This window comes from Rattus norvegicus, chromosome 10 (genome assembly GCF_021556685.1).
Source record: "Rattus norvegicus strain SHRSP/BbbUtx chromosome 10, alternate assembly SHRSP_T2T, whole genome shotgun sequence".
Classification (NCBI taxonomy): domain Eukaryota; kingdom Metazoa; phylum Chordata; class Mammalia; order Rodentia; family Muridae; genus Rattus; species Rattus norvegicus.
This window is the reverse complement of record NC_141543.1, coordinates 59340764-59357366: the sequence shown is the minus strand read 5'-3', so window position 1 is coordinate 59357366 and position 16603 is coordinate 59340764. Positions and strand designations below refer to the sequence as shown.

Sequence of the window (16603 nt, the reverse complement as noted above, 5' to 3'; positions counted from 1 at the left end):
CAAGGCAGTTTTGGCCGCTGAGGAAAGACAGTATCATCTGAAGAAGGAAGGCTGAGAGGCAGGTGCAGCAGCTTGAAGGCATTACTCCAAGTGGAGGGAAAGTTTGAGAAATTAGTCATTTCCAAATCTATTCTCAAGTGCTCCATACTGAGGCTTGGGGCAGCAATGGACACGGCGAGGCCCCTGAAGGCCCTGTCAGGAGAAACCCACAGTGGTGTTGTGTTGCAGCTGCCTGGTGGGTGGCTCCGAGGGCGTAAAGCCAAATATAACTTTCAATTATGTTATAAAACACATCTGAAAGTCCACAGATAAGTCTTTGCTTGAAGTTTACTTTTGTAACTTGAATTTGAAAACCAGTGTTTCTTTTATTTGTTCATATTTTCAAGGAGGCTATAAAAGACCAGCTGCACCGCCTGGGTGGTTATACTAAAGGGCAGACGTCGCCAAGGGTGGATTAGGATGCAGAAACTCGGGCATGGCTATGCTGTTTTCACGTGACCCAGCTCTAGGTGTGTGCTCGAGAGCAGTCAACCAGCGTCCCTACAGAACAAGTGCCTAAATGTTCTAAATGGCCCAAACTAGAAGTGACCCAATGCCTGCCGGCTTCTGAGTGGACACTGAAATGGGCCATATTTAATTCAGCAGAATTTTCTTAGGCCATGACAAAAGAACGTTGTACTTCTAATGATACAATGTAGGCTGAACCTCAAAAACATCATCTTAGTGAAAGAAAACAGCCAGAAAACATTTTTCATCCATTTCTCATCCGTATACAATATCCAGAACAGGCACTTTCTGTAGGGGACAGAAAGTGGACTTGTGGTTACCAGCACAGGAGGAAACGGGAGGTGACAACCAGGGGACAGTGGGGTTTCTTGTAGGGAGGCAAAAACTGCAACTGTCCTACACTTGTGCTGATGCTGCACTGAGTGGCTGTGACATGAGCACACAGCTGTACGTGTAAACGGGCACACTGTGCAGCACGAACTGTATTGCAATATTTGACCAACAAAGTTCAACGCTTATGTGGAATAAAGGAGAGAGGGAGGAAAAACAATGAAACTAAAACAAATAGTGACTTTGCAAGGTCAGTCCTCTGTAGGCTCTGCACCCCCAAATTCAACTAAAAATGAAATGAAAATATTTTAGGGGAGAGTAGCAGCTATCTGTACTGTCTCACACAGCAGTTATTGTAGCAGACACTACACTCTAGTGTGACTTATACTACACAAGAGGACTGCACAGGTTCCATTTTATGCATGGCACCTGAGCATCTGAGGCTTTTGTCAGCGGAGGAGGGTAAGAGGAGAGGCCTCGAGCCAATCTCACCAGGGCACCAAGGGATTACTTTATAAGCTCATATTCTTCAGGGTGTTGGAGAGCAACTAAGAACCAATACTTATATATTTTTAAACACATCACAGATACTAGCAACTTGGGTAAGGTAGCAATGAATGTGGGAAGGCAGCCTTGGGGCTGTGCACACAGACAGCACATGCAGAGACGTGCAACCCAGCAGGGACAGCATAGCTCAAAGCAGCAGCCTCTGCCTTTGGGAGAACTTGCTTCCAGGGATGGACTAGAACTCCTGAGACATCCAAGTGTGGCATGCTACTCACATACAACTGGGATGCCCAGTAGTTTAACACAACATGGGGACGAAGTGTAAATAGCAATGGCTCCTGTGTTTCAGAGAATGAGGAAAATTTAACTCCTTATCTTGCTTATTTAATGCTATCTCAGGCTCCGCGCAGATTAAAAGGTCGTAGAGTGCACCGTAAATGCACAAAGAAAAGCTGGTTTCTTGTCTGTGTTGTCCTTCTTCAGCTACCAAAGAAGTCTTTACATATCCCATAGCATGGCAATGACAATTCTTTCAGTAACCTTTCCAAGCTATACTGCTGACCTGGACAGCAGGAAGTCAGGAAGAACATCACAGGCCTCCACAGGCAAACAGAGCTCGAGATGACCTTGAGCTCTCACCTTGAATGCTAAGAAAGATACTTGAGAGTCTCTGTCCCTGTGATAGCTTTTCTGTATAATCTTCTCTACGTGTATTAATAAATCAGGGGGTTGGGGATTTAGCTCAGTGGTAGAGCACTTGCCTAGCAAGCACAAGGCCCTGGGTTCGGTCCCCAGCTCCGAAAAAAAAAAAGAAAAAAGAAAAAAAAAATCAGCCATGACTCAAAAGTACTGCTTCTTGCTTTAGATTAACAACATTGTTGTGCTTGGGGAAAACACATCAAAAACCATTGCTGTGCCATGGCGAGGATCATGTTCAGAGCCATGCCCTGCTCCTCCAGGACTCCTGGGAAGCAGGGAATAGAATCCAGCTCTGGTTTGTGGTTTGTTCAATGTTGGGAATTCTGGGGTTAAAAGGTAGCCCAGCACAAAGAAAATTCTAATTTATTGGGAATATTAAATACAACAAGGAAGCCTTTGGGCTAAAACACACACAGACATAAATTATACGATGCCATAAAAACTTAACAGGTGGGAAATGTAGTGTCCCCAACTTTCAAGGTTCTATCCCAAATTTAAAATGTAATGTACAGCACAAAACCAAGTTTTCATGTGCTTGTAGTAAGATAATTCCACCTAAGATGATAGATGAAATCATCTTAAGTTTAAAGACTCATAAACATGCATTTCAATGTCACGGTAAGAGGGGAACTGCTCGGATTTATCTAGAACACAAGTAGGAAGCACAAGCGCATGCTGCTTCGCGTGAAAGAGTGAGATGCCAGCGACACATTTTCAACGTCAACTCTCATTTTAGAACAGATTCCGCTCAGAGCCAAGAGTGCTACTTGTTTCTAGGAGAGGCTCTATCCAAAGACAGAATCAGTGCAGGCACTCAAGACTGAGAAGCACAAAGAAAGTCACTTGCCTGGGGTTTCACTGGCTTAGGCGATTCCTGCTGCTCATTACAAACAGATAAGCAGACATTAGCACAAAGCACCAAGTCGGCGGGCAGCGGGAGCAGGTTTGGCTGGCACACGCAGGCTTACCAAAACTACAGCAACATTTCAAAAATGAGAGGCTCACTGACGCCCATATTTTGTGTTTTTATCTTTTTATCATCCATGGATTCCTTCCACAGACCCCGCCCCCCCAACCCCGAGCAGCTATAGGCAGCAGCCATAGGTACTCTGTAATCTGGAAAGAACCACTAGAATTATTTACAGACAAATGTTTGGTTGACATACATAAATCTTCACAGGCATTGCTCATTAATTTATAAATTGGGCTTCAAGCCACAGCCATAATTCCCATTTGCCTTGTGAGAAAGCCTAGTTAGATTTCCTTGTATTGTGCCTGGCTCTTCCTGAATGAAGAGGGAGGCGGCTGGGGGTGACCAGGGAGCTGCTTGCCAGAGCAGTGTATGGAGCAGCTGCGCTTTCCTGGTTTGTCTCTGATATTATACTAGGATGAAATGCAGACAAAGAGCAACAAAGCAAAGACTTACAGGAATATTGTGGTCCTTTCTTCCTTTGTGTGAAGAAGCAACGTGGGCAAGGTACTGAATGACTTTCTTTGTATTTTCTGTCTTCCCGGCACCTGATTCACCCCTAAAAGAAATCGCAACACCAGCTACTTTAAAAAGGGAGCTGGGCAATGTGTTCCAAAATTACAACTGATACATGAAACTGAACAGAATAAGATTTAGGGAAAGAAAAAAAGAGAAAGAGGAGAAAACTTACAGGTAACAGTAGTAACAGACAAAAAAAATGTATTATTGTTTTTAAATTATCAACTCTTAGAAACCTCGTTATCACCACTGAACCACCTTGGAAATCATTTTCTTCTTATAATGCACTAAAAATATACATAAAAAATGAGCTCTGGATTGCGAAGGAGAATTGATTTTCACACCTATTTTTCACTCTCCCACCATTTCAATGAGCACATTTTCATGTGTGCTTGCTTTTTGTGGTTTTAAAACAGAGTCTCCTAATGTAGCCAAGGCTGGCTGGCCTAGAACTTACAATGAGACTAGTATTTTGAAATCACAGTGATCCTCTTGCTTCAGCCTCCCAAGTGCTGGGATTAAAGGCTTAAGCCACCATGCCTAAGAAAATTATTTTTTAATAATTAAAAATAATTTAATGATAATAATATGGGCATGGCAGCACACACCTTTAGTTGTGGCACTCAGGAGGCAGAGGCAGACAGATCTCTAAGGCTAGCCTGGTCTACAAAGTGAAGTCCAAGACAGTCAGGGCTACACAGAGAAACCCTATCTTGAAAAAATAAAGGGGGTGGGGGATATTAAACAAAACCAAATAAATAGTCATTGGTAGTACTGGTGAGAAAACATAGGCACATAGCCAAAACACAATTTTCTCTTCTAGGGGTAAGAGCTTCCATGAGCAAAGAGAAATGTACTTGAATTGTCATGGAAAAAAAGAAGCAAACAACCTCATTAAGTGCATCAGAAAGCCCCAGTAGCACTGACAGAAGCCAACACTTCACTATAGACGCAGTCTGACGATCTGACACCAGGGAGGCCTGCTGGGCACTGGTGCTCATCTCCGAAGCACGGAGCCATCCCAGGGCTGAGCCCATGGTGCACCTGGAGAAAACCTTCCCACTAGTACTGGTCTCACACACAGGGCTCCTGATCCCATGACCTCATGGACTGGTTCTTGTCTGACCCCACGTAACCTCCCATAGTATGAACTAAGCTTGACATACAGTGAAAGAACCCTCTGTGTCCTCAGGGACACCCGGGTTCTCACTCCTCTGCTCAGAATAGTTCAAGTTTCCAGAAAACAAGCAATGGTTTACTCTTTTAATAATCACATATATTAAAATGTTATATATAAAGTATACCTTTATAAATTACATATACAAGATCATATATAAATATATATTTGAACTACAGAAGAAATTGTAGATGCAGTTCACCCGCACCCAAGTACAGTCTCTCAGTGCTTTGTCTTGCCACTCTGCTCTCCAGGGAATCCTGACTCCTCTCTGGAGTTAATACTTAGACTGCATTGTTTTAACTGCCCACTCTTCAAGTCTCCAGCAGGCTTATGGGTGCTCTGCAGCAGGTTAACCTCAGTCTCAACACGGGACAGCGGGGCAGAGGGATCCTACTGACCAGCTTCAGGGACTGGAGTAGTAAACCATCTCTGAGCTGCAGTATCCCAACTGGAAAATGTAGGCAAGGGATCTGCTCCCTTCCAGTTCCCAAGACTGCTGATCCTAGACAAAACCCAAATCACTTACAGTCACACCTCATGCTTGCTAACTGTGAGGGCTCATCTCGGGTGTCAACCTGACTCCATATATCCGGAGTCAACTAAACCCAAGCAGCTTGATCACACTTGTGGGGGAGTTTTCTTGAGTGGATTATTTGAGGTGGGAGACCCACCCTCAATCTGGAACACTGTAGTCAGCAAACACACCCATAATCTGGGCTACACCTTCTCATGGCAGCCCACATGAAAGGACACACACAGACGGGAGCTTGGTCTTTCGCCTGCTTGTTCTCAGTCTGGCTGTCAAATCCATCCATTCTGCTGCCGGGGCATCCTTTCATTGCTCTTAGAAGCAATGATTTCTTCCTGGGGATTCCACATATACTGAAGGCCAGGCTCACCAGAGTGAACAGCTGGATGCTTGGCTTTTCCATCAGAACACAGTCACTGTTGCACTCGCCAGACCACAGTCTGCAAGCCATGCTTATAAATCCTTACATACAAAGACACAGCCAGTTCTGTTGCTCTAGAGAACCCTGACTAATACACTGGCCACCTCTGCTTCTCCTATGAACTTCTGAGTCTTAGGTACTCAAATCTATCAAGCTTTTCCAAGTTTATAATAAGGTTTCTGCCCACGTTTGAAAGCCTGCATTTAAGATTATTATATCCTTCTAAATTCTCATTTTATGTAATTTGTATTATTACATCTATCTGTGTTTTCAACTAGACCTTTGAAAAGTTTCAGATTTTATAGCTGACTCTTTAGTCGACCTGAAAAAAATTACAATTTGAGAGAATGTGATTCCTGCACTCAGATGACTTGGCTCACACCCTTGTGTGGGTCTCCCGGGATCTGAGGTGTGACCTTCACCTTGCCTACTTGTTTCTCTTATCTATTGTCTATTCAAGGCCAGCACCTGACGCAGGGATGTTTGAAATACAATTAGCAACCACTAGCACCATTCTTTGGAACACAAAAAGAAAAGAAATAGTCTCTGGAGTTCATTTCATAGATAAACCTTAAATAACTTTGTTCCACTGTACTTGATCCACCATCCTGCAACCCAGCTGACCACACCACCCAAAGTAGTGTGTGAGATAAATGGCACCAACAGAATGTGACTTTTTAAGGAAAATGGCGATTTTTACCTCTCGAATAATTCTTCTTTCAGTCAAAATAAGTGAAGAGGACGTTTATTTGTCTTTCATAGCCCAATATCTGGCTTAGCAAATCCAGTGTGATGAACACTGTTAAGCAAATGAATGACGACAGGCCATACTCATTTAGTTTCAGTGATCCTGTTAGGAATGTCCCTCCATCACCATATTAATGATCAACCTTATTATAAGCTTGGAAAATCTGGCTTGTAATGATTTTTTATGACTTTATTTAGCCATTCCCAAATACTTGTAAACCAACTTGTATGGGTCAGCCATTCTTCTAAGTGCTAGAGACAACAGCTGTGTATAAAGTCCCTGTCCCTGGGAGATCAAACTTTGGGGATGGGATGTGAACAGGGGGGAAATGACTACAAACCATGATGAATTCTCTGAAGGAGATGAGACAGACACTGGTGGGAGGGATCTGAGGAGAAAGGGCAGCCATCTCCATTGCGAGATACCTTCTCCAAGACAATCAGGAACTAGCAGGGGAAGAGACCAGAGAGCATTGGGCAGATGGAGAGACACATGCAAAGCCAAGCAGAAAAGAGCTTAGTGTGTTCCCAGACCAGCTGGCTGAAGATGGTGACGGAAAACAGTAGCCGGCTCAGATCAAGGAGATTCAGGAAATGCCATGGACCCTGGGAATTCATGGTAGATTACTTGGGATTTACTCAAGTATAATTTTTTTCTTTCTTTTAAATATTTTTATTTTATGTGTATTTGAGTTTTGCTTGCATGTACTCTGTACACATGTGAATGCAGTGCCCACAAGGGTTGGAAAGTGGTGCTGGATCCCTGGACCTGGAATTACAGAACCACGTGGGTGCTGGGAAATGGACCCGGGCCTTCTAGAACAGCGGGTCATGTGTGACCCTTGGTATGTGTGTATTGGTGGGGTGGGGGTTGAAAAAAACTTTTCATAGGGGTCACATATCAGACATTTACATTACAGTTCATCATAGTACCAAGATTACAGTTTTACGTTTGGGGTCACTACAATATGAAGAACTGTATAAGAGGGGCAGCATTAGGAAGGTGGAGAACCACTGCCCTAGAAGAGCAGCCAGTGCTCTTAGCTGCTGAGCCATCTCTGCAGCCCCTACAGTATTATTCCTTAGTAGTCATAAAGCAGTTTACTAGTTTTTGTCATTAACTTTATTCATAGTAGTATTCCAGTGCTATCTATTGGTTGTTGGTTGCAAGTAAGTAATTTTTTTATTATGCTCAAGAAATAAGTTTTCCATTTAGCCTGATGATGATTTGCCGTGTAGACTTCAGGTCTCTGTAGTTGCCCGAGTTTTTGTTCCCATCACAGTTACGTAGCTGTACCTCAATGGATTCTGAGGCAATATTGTCAGGTCTAATGGAGCTGCTATATGAAATGCTGCTTTGGGGGCAAAAAAGACAGTCCACTGGGTAAAAGCTTGCCATGCTACGTATAAGGACCTGAGTTTGAAACCCCAGAATCTATGTCTGTAATCTTTAACAATGATACAGGGGTTAAGGCTGTGAACTATGGAATAAATATGACCTGTTCAGATTTAAATCTTTCCTTTACCATGAGACACTGAGTGTCCCTTGAAGGCTCACATGTTGAAAGCTTGGTTTCTAACTCATGGCACAACTAGCAGTTAGGAAGGAGAAGACTTAGTGAAAGAAAATTAAGTCACCACGGTATGTCTTGGAAAGGGATGCTGGGAGTCCAGCACCTGCTTGTCTCTTTACAGCTTTGTTGGGATGCATGCTCTCTGCACTGTCGACAATGGAGCCAACTAAGCAGGGGATGAAAGCATGAGCCAGAATCAGCCTCTCCCCTTTATAACGGACTTATCTCTGCTGTTAAATAGAAAGAGAACCAGAAACACATTGCCTACCTGCAGTGCCCTAGATCAGTTACTTGCTCACCTGAGACTTACTATACACACTGATTAGAAGCTATTCCATAGAACTCAATAGCCCATGAGCACCTAGAATGGTGGCTGGCAGTGGTGTGAAAAGTGATGATTATGATGATGAGATACCAACAGGAAGTAACAAACAACAGAAAGGATTTCTTATGTTAATGTTAGATTATAGAAATATAAGAATAAAATATTCTTGGGAAAATGAAAAGGGGAACACAGTGGGAAATGATGCATCTCAACAGACAGAAGCTGAGAAGTGAAAAGCACTCTAATGAGGGAGTGCTGGCCAGGAGACTCATGGGCAAGACCATTGGCTGCTCTTCTCAAGATCAGGGGTCCAATTCCCAGCACCCACATGGTGGCTCACAACTGTCTATGGCTCCAATTCTAGGGGATCTGATGCCCTCTTCAGGTCTCCATGGGTACCAGGCATGCAAATGATGAATACGCACCCATCCACATAGAATAAGGAAATTAATTTGGGGGGGGGGGGAGTAAACAAGAAGTCCAGCAGAGAACTCTGCTGCAGAGGACAAGAATGCTGGAAGCGGGGCTGGGGATTTAGCTCAGTGATAGAGCGCTTACCTAGGAAGCGCAAGACCCTGGGTTCGGTCCCCAGCTCCGAAAAAAAAAGAACCAAAAAAAAAAAAAAAAAAAAGAATGCTGGAAGCATGGGGACACAATCGACTGAGACCTCCACCAGGAGGCAGCAGACACCCTGGCTTCATTCCCACCAAGAATGCAATGCATCTTCAACCTTGAAGTGGTGTCACCTGTCACTGCTGACCCGAGAGTCCAGGAAGGAAAGGAAGGGTGACTGGCACCATGCACCCCATACCTCCACAGAGAGTGTGAACTGGAGTACAAAGTTAACCTAAAGCCTAAGCAAGAAGCCTGCTGAAGTGAGCTGGGCATCATCAGTTTTTAACCTGTTTTCACATTTTCTACTGAGGTCTAGAGCCTTTGTTAGCCCCCCAAAGGAATATAAAAATGGAAACAAACCCCTAATAAACAGTACGGAGAGGCAGGTCACTAACACAAAGGCTACTTTGGGATCCTTCTGTGACTCCCTTCTGCACCCCAGTTCTGCCAATGAGGAACGCTTTTCTTGTTTCTCTTCTCTGCATGTGTTGTGTGAAGTCCTGCTTTAAATAACCTCACTGAAAATCACCACATGCCTCCTTCAGCGAGCAGCATCTGGACCGGCTTTCTGAAAAGCAGAGCTCCTCATTGTCTTCACTTCTCCAGCTCTGTTACTTGGCCAGTCAACTGCTTACCTGTGCAGGGTAACTGCAAGGCATGACTAGCTACTGACTGGTGATTCCTACATCACCTCATCCCTCTTCAAGGCTGAAGGTGCCAAGAGAAAAGCAACTGAGGCATTTTCCTGTCAGTTTTTACAAATTTCTATCTTAGGCCCTGTAAAACATACCCCGTCTCCAAAAAAAAAAAAAAAAAAAAAAAATCTGTATTCATCTCGTTTTCCAGGACTGTCAGAGCCTTGAAGAGCCGTTACCACACGGTCACCCCTAAGCAGGAGCTCTCATTTCAAGGGAGCCAGATCACTCCCTGCAAGCAATTAGACTTCTGCAAGCCACCTTGAAGAACCACAGCTAAGACAGTGCCAAGCAGACCACGCTGACCAGACCAGCTCCACCATGCGTCAGTGCTTCCTCCATTTAACCCTAAATCACACATCTGAAAACGGACTGGGGAGGGAAAGTCAGTAGACCCCCTTGGCTCTTCCCTCTGTTCCACACTGACCACACCTCTCCCTCCACTTTTCCCATTACTCAACTCTGACTGGCACTGTGAGATGAGCATGCAAGCCTAATGGTCAGGACTCTGGGAGTCATGGATTTTTGCCTTAAAACTCTGGCTACTGGACCCCATTTTCTATATTAAATATATGTATAATATATTAATATTAATAATTTAAAATTAGCATTCTATTTTTTATTCATGTACTCAGCCAACATTCACTGCACACATAATGCATAGCCACAAGTACAGGTGTGACATAGGCAAACAAGTCTTCTACAGTTTTAAACTTTAGAGTCTAAAAGGAATAATCTGCCAGATGCCCAGGGTTTTCTAGTTTCTGCTTATTTTTGAGCTAATTTCCTATTTCTATAAACAACCTTCTCTAAAGTTTAAACCACTATAATAGAAACAACTTATATTTTATAAAATATTTAAAAAATTATAGTTACCAATAAAAACTACCAAAGACATAAACTTTCAGTCCTTTAGAAGGCAGCTTACTAACAGGAGACTTTATGACTGAAACTGGATGCCTTTCCATCACATTAGCACTGGCTCCTTGTGGGGTCTTAAAGTGACCCCATGTGTGGGGATGGGTAAAGATGTTAGCTTCTTTTCCTTGGTCCACCTCCAGAGTCCTCCATTTAAAGGTGTGTGCCTTGTAGGTCCACTATTTCCCCCCACAACTTAAAACAAACAAACAAACAAACAAACAAAACAAGAAAAATCAAACTTAACAGACACACATTTCTATCCAGAGCTTCTTAAATTTCTATCAGTGGCTTTATGTGCTTCCTTTTTTCTCTGATAGCATAGCTATAATTTAAAGAGGGCAATGTAAAAATTCCCAAAGTTTTATAGCTTGAGGACATCTAAAACAGAGTTGCAGGAAAAGCAAACTAGGATTTAAAGAAACTATGTGACAGGCATGGTGGACTGGGAGAAGATCATCAGATGTCATCTGACCACGCAATGGCTTTTCAGTCACACCATATGGTCACTTTAGCTGGCCTAGGCTATCTTCAAACTCACTATGCGGCCAGAGGAGTCCTGGAACCTGCCTTACCTGGATACAGCGCTCACATCACAGGTGTGCCCCGCCATGCCCGTCTTTGGTATCAGAACCAGAGCACCGTGCACGCTGAGCCAGCACTCTACCAAGTGAGCCGCACCTCAGCTCGCCACACCTCAGCTCGCCACACCTCAGCTCGCCACACCTCAGCTCGCCACACCTCAGCTCGCCAGCTCTGTAATTAGCCAATCCTATGTGTTTGTTTGTCTTCAGACTTAGATACTCTGCTCTTCAAAATAACCAGCTGCCCTTACAGGACTTGGAATATTTGTATATGATAGATAACTGATATACAAAATCCAAAACAAAGGGATGGAGAGAGGGCTCAGCATTTAGGAGCACTGGCTACTCTTCCAGAGCCCCAGTTCAATTCCAGCACCCACATGGCAGCTCACAATGGTCTTTAATTCCAGTTCCAAAGGATCTGGCACCCTCACACAGACATATATGCAGGCAAAACAACGCAAATTTAAAAAAAAAAAAAACATAAATGTCACATCTTAAAGAGAGATAATTAATACACTACACTAAAATATACTTAAGAGGAAAAAGAAATTTGGGGTTATCAGCTTGTCTAAAGTAGGAGTCATAAAGTGTCAGTATTCTCTATAGATGAGATTAAGGGTGACTGCTTTATCAGCCTTATGTATGGGGAGTCAACAGAGTTACACTTTCCTTCTGGTTCAGCAATGGACTCTGAGCATCAAAGACATGGTTCTCTTCAGAAACAGCTGGCGTGTCCTCACAGTGACCAGAAGTGGGTCTGGTCTGCAAGTGTGGGCTGCAGGCTCATGACACCAGGTCAGTCTTCGGAGCTCACCCAGTGGAAGCATGGGCACAAGAGGTTCAGCCTTCATAGGAAGTGCAAATTGGAAACTAAATGACCACAAACTAAGGCTTAAAGACAGAGTATAATTATGTACTTGTTCTCATTGTATATATGTGGGTGTTTTACCTGCATGTATACCTGTACACTACATGCATGCATGCATGCCCTTGGAATCCAGAAGAGAGGAGCAAATCAGCTACCATGTGGATGCTGGGAACCCAACCCAGGTCATCTAGAAGAGCAGCCAGAGCTCTTCACTGCTGAACAGTCTCTGAAGCCTTATACATGCTCACTTAAATAAACAAACCCCACATTGCTTCAACTTTTGATTTGTGATACTGTGTAAACAGCTACTGAGTATAAAATAACTAGTAAATAATAAACACAAAATGACTTCTTCATGAAGTAGAACTTTAGCTTGGCTATGGACCACTGTAAGGCAGAGGTGAATATACTCCTGGAATATTTCACTTGGATTTTCAAAAGCACCAAGGAACACTTCTGCTAAACCTGGGATACAATGTTTCACATTTCCATATTTTTGGGTCACAATGTTACATTATGAGATAAACATGAAAGCTGTTAAATATTACAATTGTGACACCTAAAACCAAACAAAGGCAAGGATGAAAAAGGCCAGGGTGAACATTTCTAGGACAGGGGGAGGACCTTTCTGGAGTGATGGGACTTTATTCTGCATCTTGAGAGAGGTTTAGCTTACACGAATGACTTAGCAAAAACTATACTTAGGATGTGTTGACCCCATTATAGTATGCATTCTGCTTCATATGAAAACACTGGACCCTAGGTAGTGCTCTCTATAAAGCAAAACATTTAGGGAGAAATGTGCTGATTTGTTAACATTGGGATTAAAATGCACTTGCTGAAGGGAATCGGAGCTTACTGAGAGAAAATTACTTCATACAACTAAACAATTGCAACCACCAAAATAAACACTGCCTAAACCTCTGTACCTGTGCAGGTGCCCAAAAGCCTCTCCCAGGGGTGTCCTGGCTGAAGGAAGCCTGGCCCTTTATATTCAGAAGTGGGGACCCAACTGTCTATCAGCATAGAAAAGCTGAGGTAATGAATGCTCCAAGCTTCCCAACTGAAGCCCTAACCTCCTCCACTGGACCATTAAGACTGAAGGATGACCCTTCAGGGGGCTGGAGAGATGGCTTGGCAGTTGAGAACACTGGCTGCTTTTTCAGAAAACCCAGGTTCAATTTCCATACCCACATGGCAGCTCACAGCTGTTAACTCCAGCTCCAGGGCTTCTGACACAGACATAAATGCAGGCAAAACACCAATGTACATAGTAAATAAAGCTAGCCATCTCCGTCTTAGGGTTCTATTGCTGTGAAAGATAAAACACTGACCAAATCCAGCTTGGCTTAGTTCATCTTAAACTTGTAGGCAATACTCCATCTCAGAAGGAAGTCTAGGCAGGAGCCAAGCAAAGGCAAGAACCTGGAGGCAGGGACTGAAGCAGGGTACACAAAGAAACAGGGCTTCCTCAAGGCTTGCTGACCCTCCTTTCTTATACAGCTCAGGACTGCCTGCCCAGGAGTGACACAGTGAGCTGGGCCCTCCCACATCAATAGTTAATTAATACATACAGTATCCCACAGATGTGCCTACAGGCCAATCTTATGGAGGCATTTTCTCAACTATGACTCAACAGGAACTAGCCTGGGTTTCAGTACCCAAGATAGAGAGAATGCACTAGTTGTCTGTCCTCTGAACTCCACGCGTATTCTATTACATATGCGCACTCACACATACACCAAACAATCATCATTGACCGTCATCTTATGTGTAGACAAACCTTTTCTTTTCTCCGATTTATCAGGCATAAGCAAGCCCCAGACCAATCTCCTTCCAACATAAACATAAAGATGGGCTGATGGGTGGATGGAAGGACAAACAGTCAGATACGATAAATCAACCAGAGGACAGTCTTAGAGTTGTGCCTGGGTAGTGTGCGTATGCTGTTCACAGTGTAGTTCTCCAACACTGTTTTAGGTCAGAGAACATTTATGATAAGACACTGGGGTTAGATAACAATTTAAAATAGAACGAGTCCTTCCTCATCATTGAATCATAAAAGAGGACAAGTTAATTGCTTTTCTAGTTAACTCTGCCATGGATTTTTGGTATTTTGGTGATGGGTAAGTGCATAAGAACATATCTGATAAAGAGAATAAATCCACTGTGGGGTCCACAGCTTCAGAACGGCTCTGCTAACTGTACAGACTCTATTGAGATGTGCAGACTCCATCGAAATGTAAAGACTTCGGGTTTGGTTAATTTTGCTATGTGAAAAGATTTCAAGTTCTTTATAATGAAATTTTGATAATTTTTAAATGAAAAAAGAATGGGAAAAAAAACAAAAACCAAAAAACAAATGTTGTTCATAATGGCTGCTCCTTGAGTCAAGCAGAGACAACTCACCTAGCAAGAGACTATCGAACACAAGCCTTTGATGGATGACAAACCCCACAAAATGGGCCGTCACCCACCTTCAATCTGCTGACAACAGCCATTCCTTTGTAAGGGGCCTATTGTTTTCAGAGCCTTGTGACACAGTACGGAATCTCAATGACTTGGGAGGCTGAGGCAGGAAGACTGCAGGTTCAAGGCCAGCCTGAACTACACAGGAAGTTCAAGTTCGGCCTGGGAAACTTAGTGAGAACTTGTCTCAATATAAAAAGAGGGCTGGGGTATCTCAGAGGGTGAGTGCGGCCTACGATCACAAGGCCCTTGCTGAAAGTCATCCAATTCCAAACAACACGTGTATGCAGGAACTGAGTCTGTCACCTTCTATTGACTTGGTTTTATAACAGCAGCCCAGGTGGGTGGACTATAGTCGGCTCACTGCTTCATACTTCATTATGTGTAGTGGGTCCCAGGTGCACTCTGGCCAAGGTTGTGTCTGCCTTGGGGGAGGGACCCAGTAGGAATAGGAGCATGCACCTTCATGCTGCTTTCAGAATACAGCTGTCCCATAAAAGCCAGCATGAGAAGATGCTTAAAAAGCCATGGCGCCCTGTTTAACAGTTGCCAGCACCCATAGCTGGCTGCAGAGGCAGGAGTGAGCCTCACATGAGATGGCCAAGCCTGTTTTCTCCATATATATATATATATATACCAGGACAGCCAAGTGAGTCTAATACAGTTGCTGGGAAACTTGCAGGACCATACGATTTTTTTTTTCTTTTCTATTTTTCGGAGCTGGGGACCAAACCAGGGCCTTGCGCTTGCTAGGCAAGCGCTCTACCACTAAGCTAAATCCCCAACTCCACAATTTTTTGTTTTAATTATTACTTTTATCTTACTTATCATTTGAATAAGTTGTGTGTGTGTGTGTGTGTGTGTGTGTGTGTGTGTGTAGAGGGGTGTGCCATGGGACATATGTACATATGTGGAGGACCAGGACAGTTTGGGTAGTTGGTTCTCTTCCTCCACCTTTCTACCTTTACATGAGTCCCTGGGATCAAACTGAGGTAGTCAGGTGTGCGGTATGAGGTGGCAAGAAACTGCTAAGTCCTCTCACAGGACTGACCATGCTGTTAAGAATGAGGCTTCAAGGAAGATTTCTTTATGTAACTCCTTGAGGCTAAATGATGCTAGAAGAACATTGAGATGACAGAGCAGACTCTCATTTCTTCTTCTGCACCTCTCTTCCCACCACATACTAAACAGCAAGCTTTCTATTCAGAGGAAAAACAAAAACAAAAGAGGCAGCACAGGATAGGGTTCTCAGTTCCCAGTTCTTTGCCCTGTGGACACCCCCACAGGAGAGCTGAGGTGCCTTCTAGCCCTCCTTCCTTGCCCCCATCCAGCTACTCTTAAATACAACGCTGTCTCCCTCTGCTTGGCCACAGTAAAAGCACCGATGAGCTAAGACCCTCTGCTGCTTCTATCACTCAGCTATTGCTCTGTTCACATTCTTCTTGCTCTGAGAAACAGTTGTTTTTCCCAAGTTTCTCTTATTTCTCAGCTCCAGCCTGGCTTCTAGGCCCTCCCCAGCCCACCACTCAAGTCCTTTTAACATTCTCCATCTTATGTGGCTTCTATTCACCTCCTCACTCAGTTCAGGAGGCAGCAGGCACCCTGAACACTCCCTGTTTCAGGAAAGGCCCCTTGTCCCTTGGCAATGCCACCATCCCTTGGGTCATTATGGACTTTGCAGCTCTTCACAGTGTCCTCCTCTGGTGTCTCCTGAGTGCTGGCTATCCTGAGGTGTCCAAATACAGCACACAGCTTCTACAACATCCCACTGCAGTTCCTCCATTCTGTATTTCCAGCCTCTCCCCGAGTACATTTCTACAAGTTAAGGGCTGAGCACAGACACGATACCAGCATGTGGCCTAAACCAAGTGTGGTATCTGCCACTCTACCCTGCTCTCACCATGCAGGGAGACAGCCTAATTCTACCAATAAATCCATTTACTTTCTTGGGCACAAAAACCACCAAGTCCCAGTAAACCTGGCTCTTGGACTGAACACCCCTTATACTCAACTGCTTCTCTGTAGGTTCATAACCATCTCTAGGCTTCCATCACCACAGTCTCCTAAATGATCTCCTCCAGCCCAGAGTCCCACGTGCAGTCAAAGCCATCTTTCTACTGTACACAGTGGATCCCACTGTGCC

At 43.9% G+C, this 16603-nt stretch overlaps 1 protein-coding gene across 9 annotated transcripts in view; it reads right to left on the bottom strand.

Moving 5' to 3' along the window:
• Myh10 (myosin heavy chain 10) overlaps window positions 1-16603 on the bottom strand; it is a 132800-nt gene that overhangs the window by 72667 nt on the left and 43530 nt on the right. For 5 of the 9 annotated variants that reach the window (XM_087574593.1, XM_087574595.1, NM_031520.2 and 2 more), the window contains 1 exon segment: window positions 3470-3572. In XM_087574593.1, coding sequence (XP_087430719.1) covers window positions 3470-3572 — 103 coding nt within the window. 9 annotated transcript variants of the gene reach the window in all.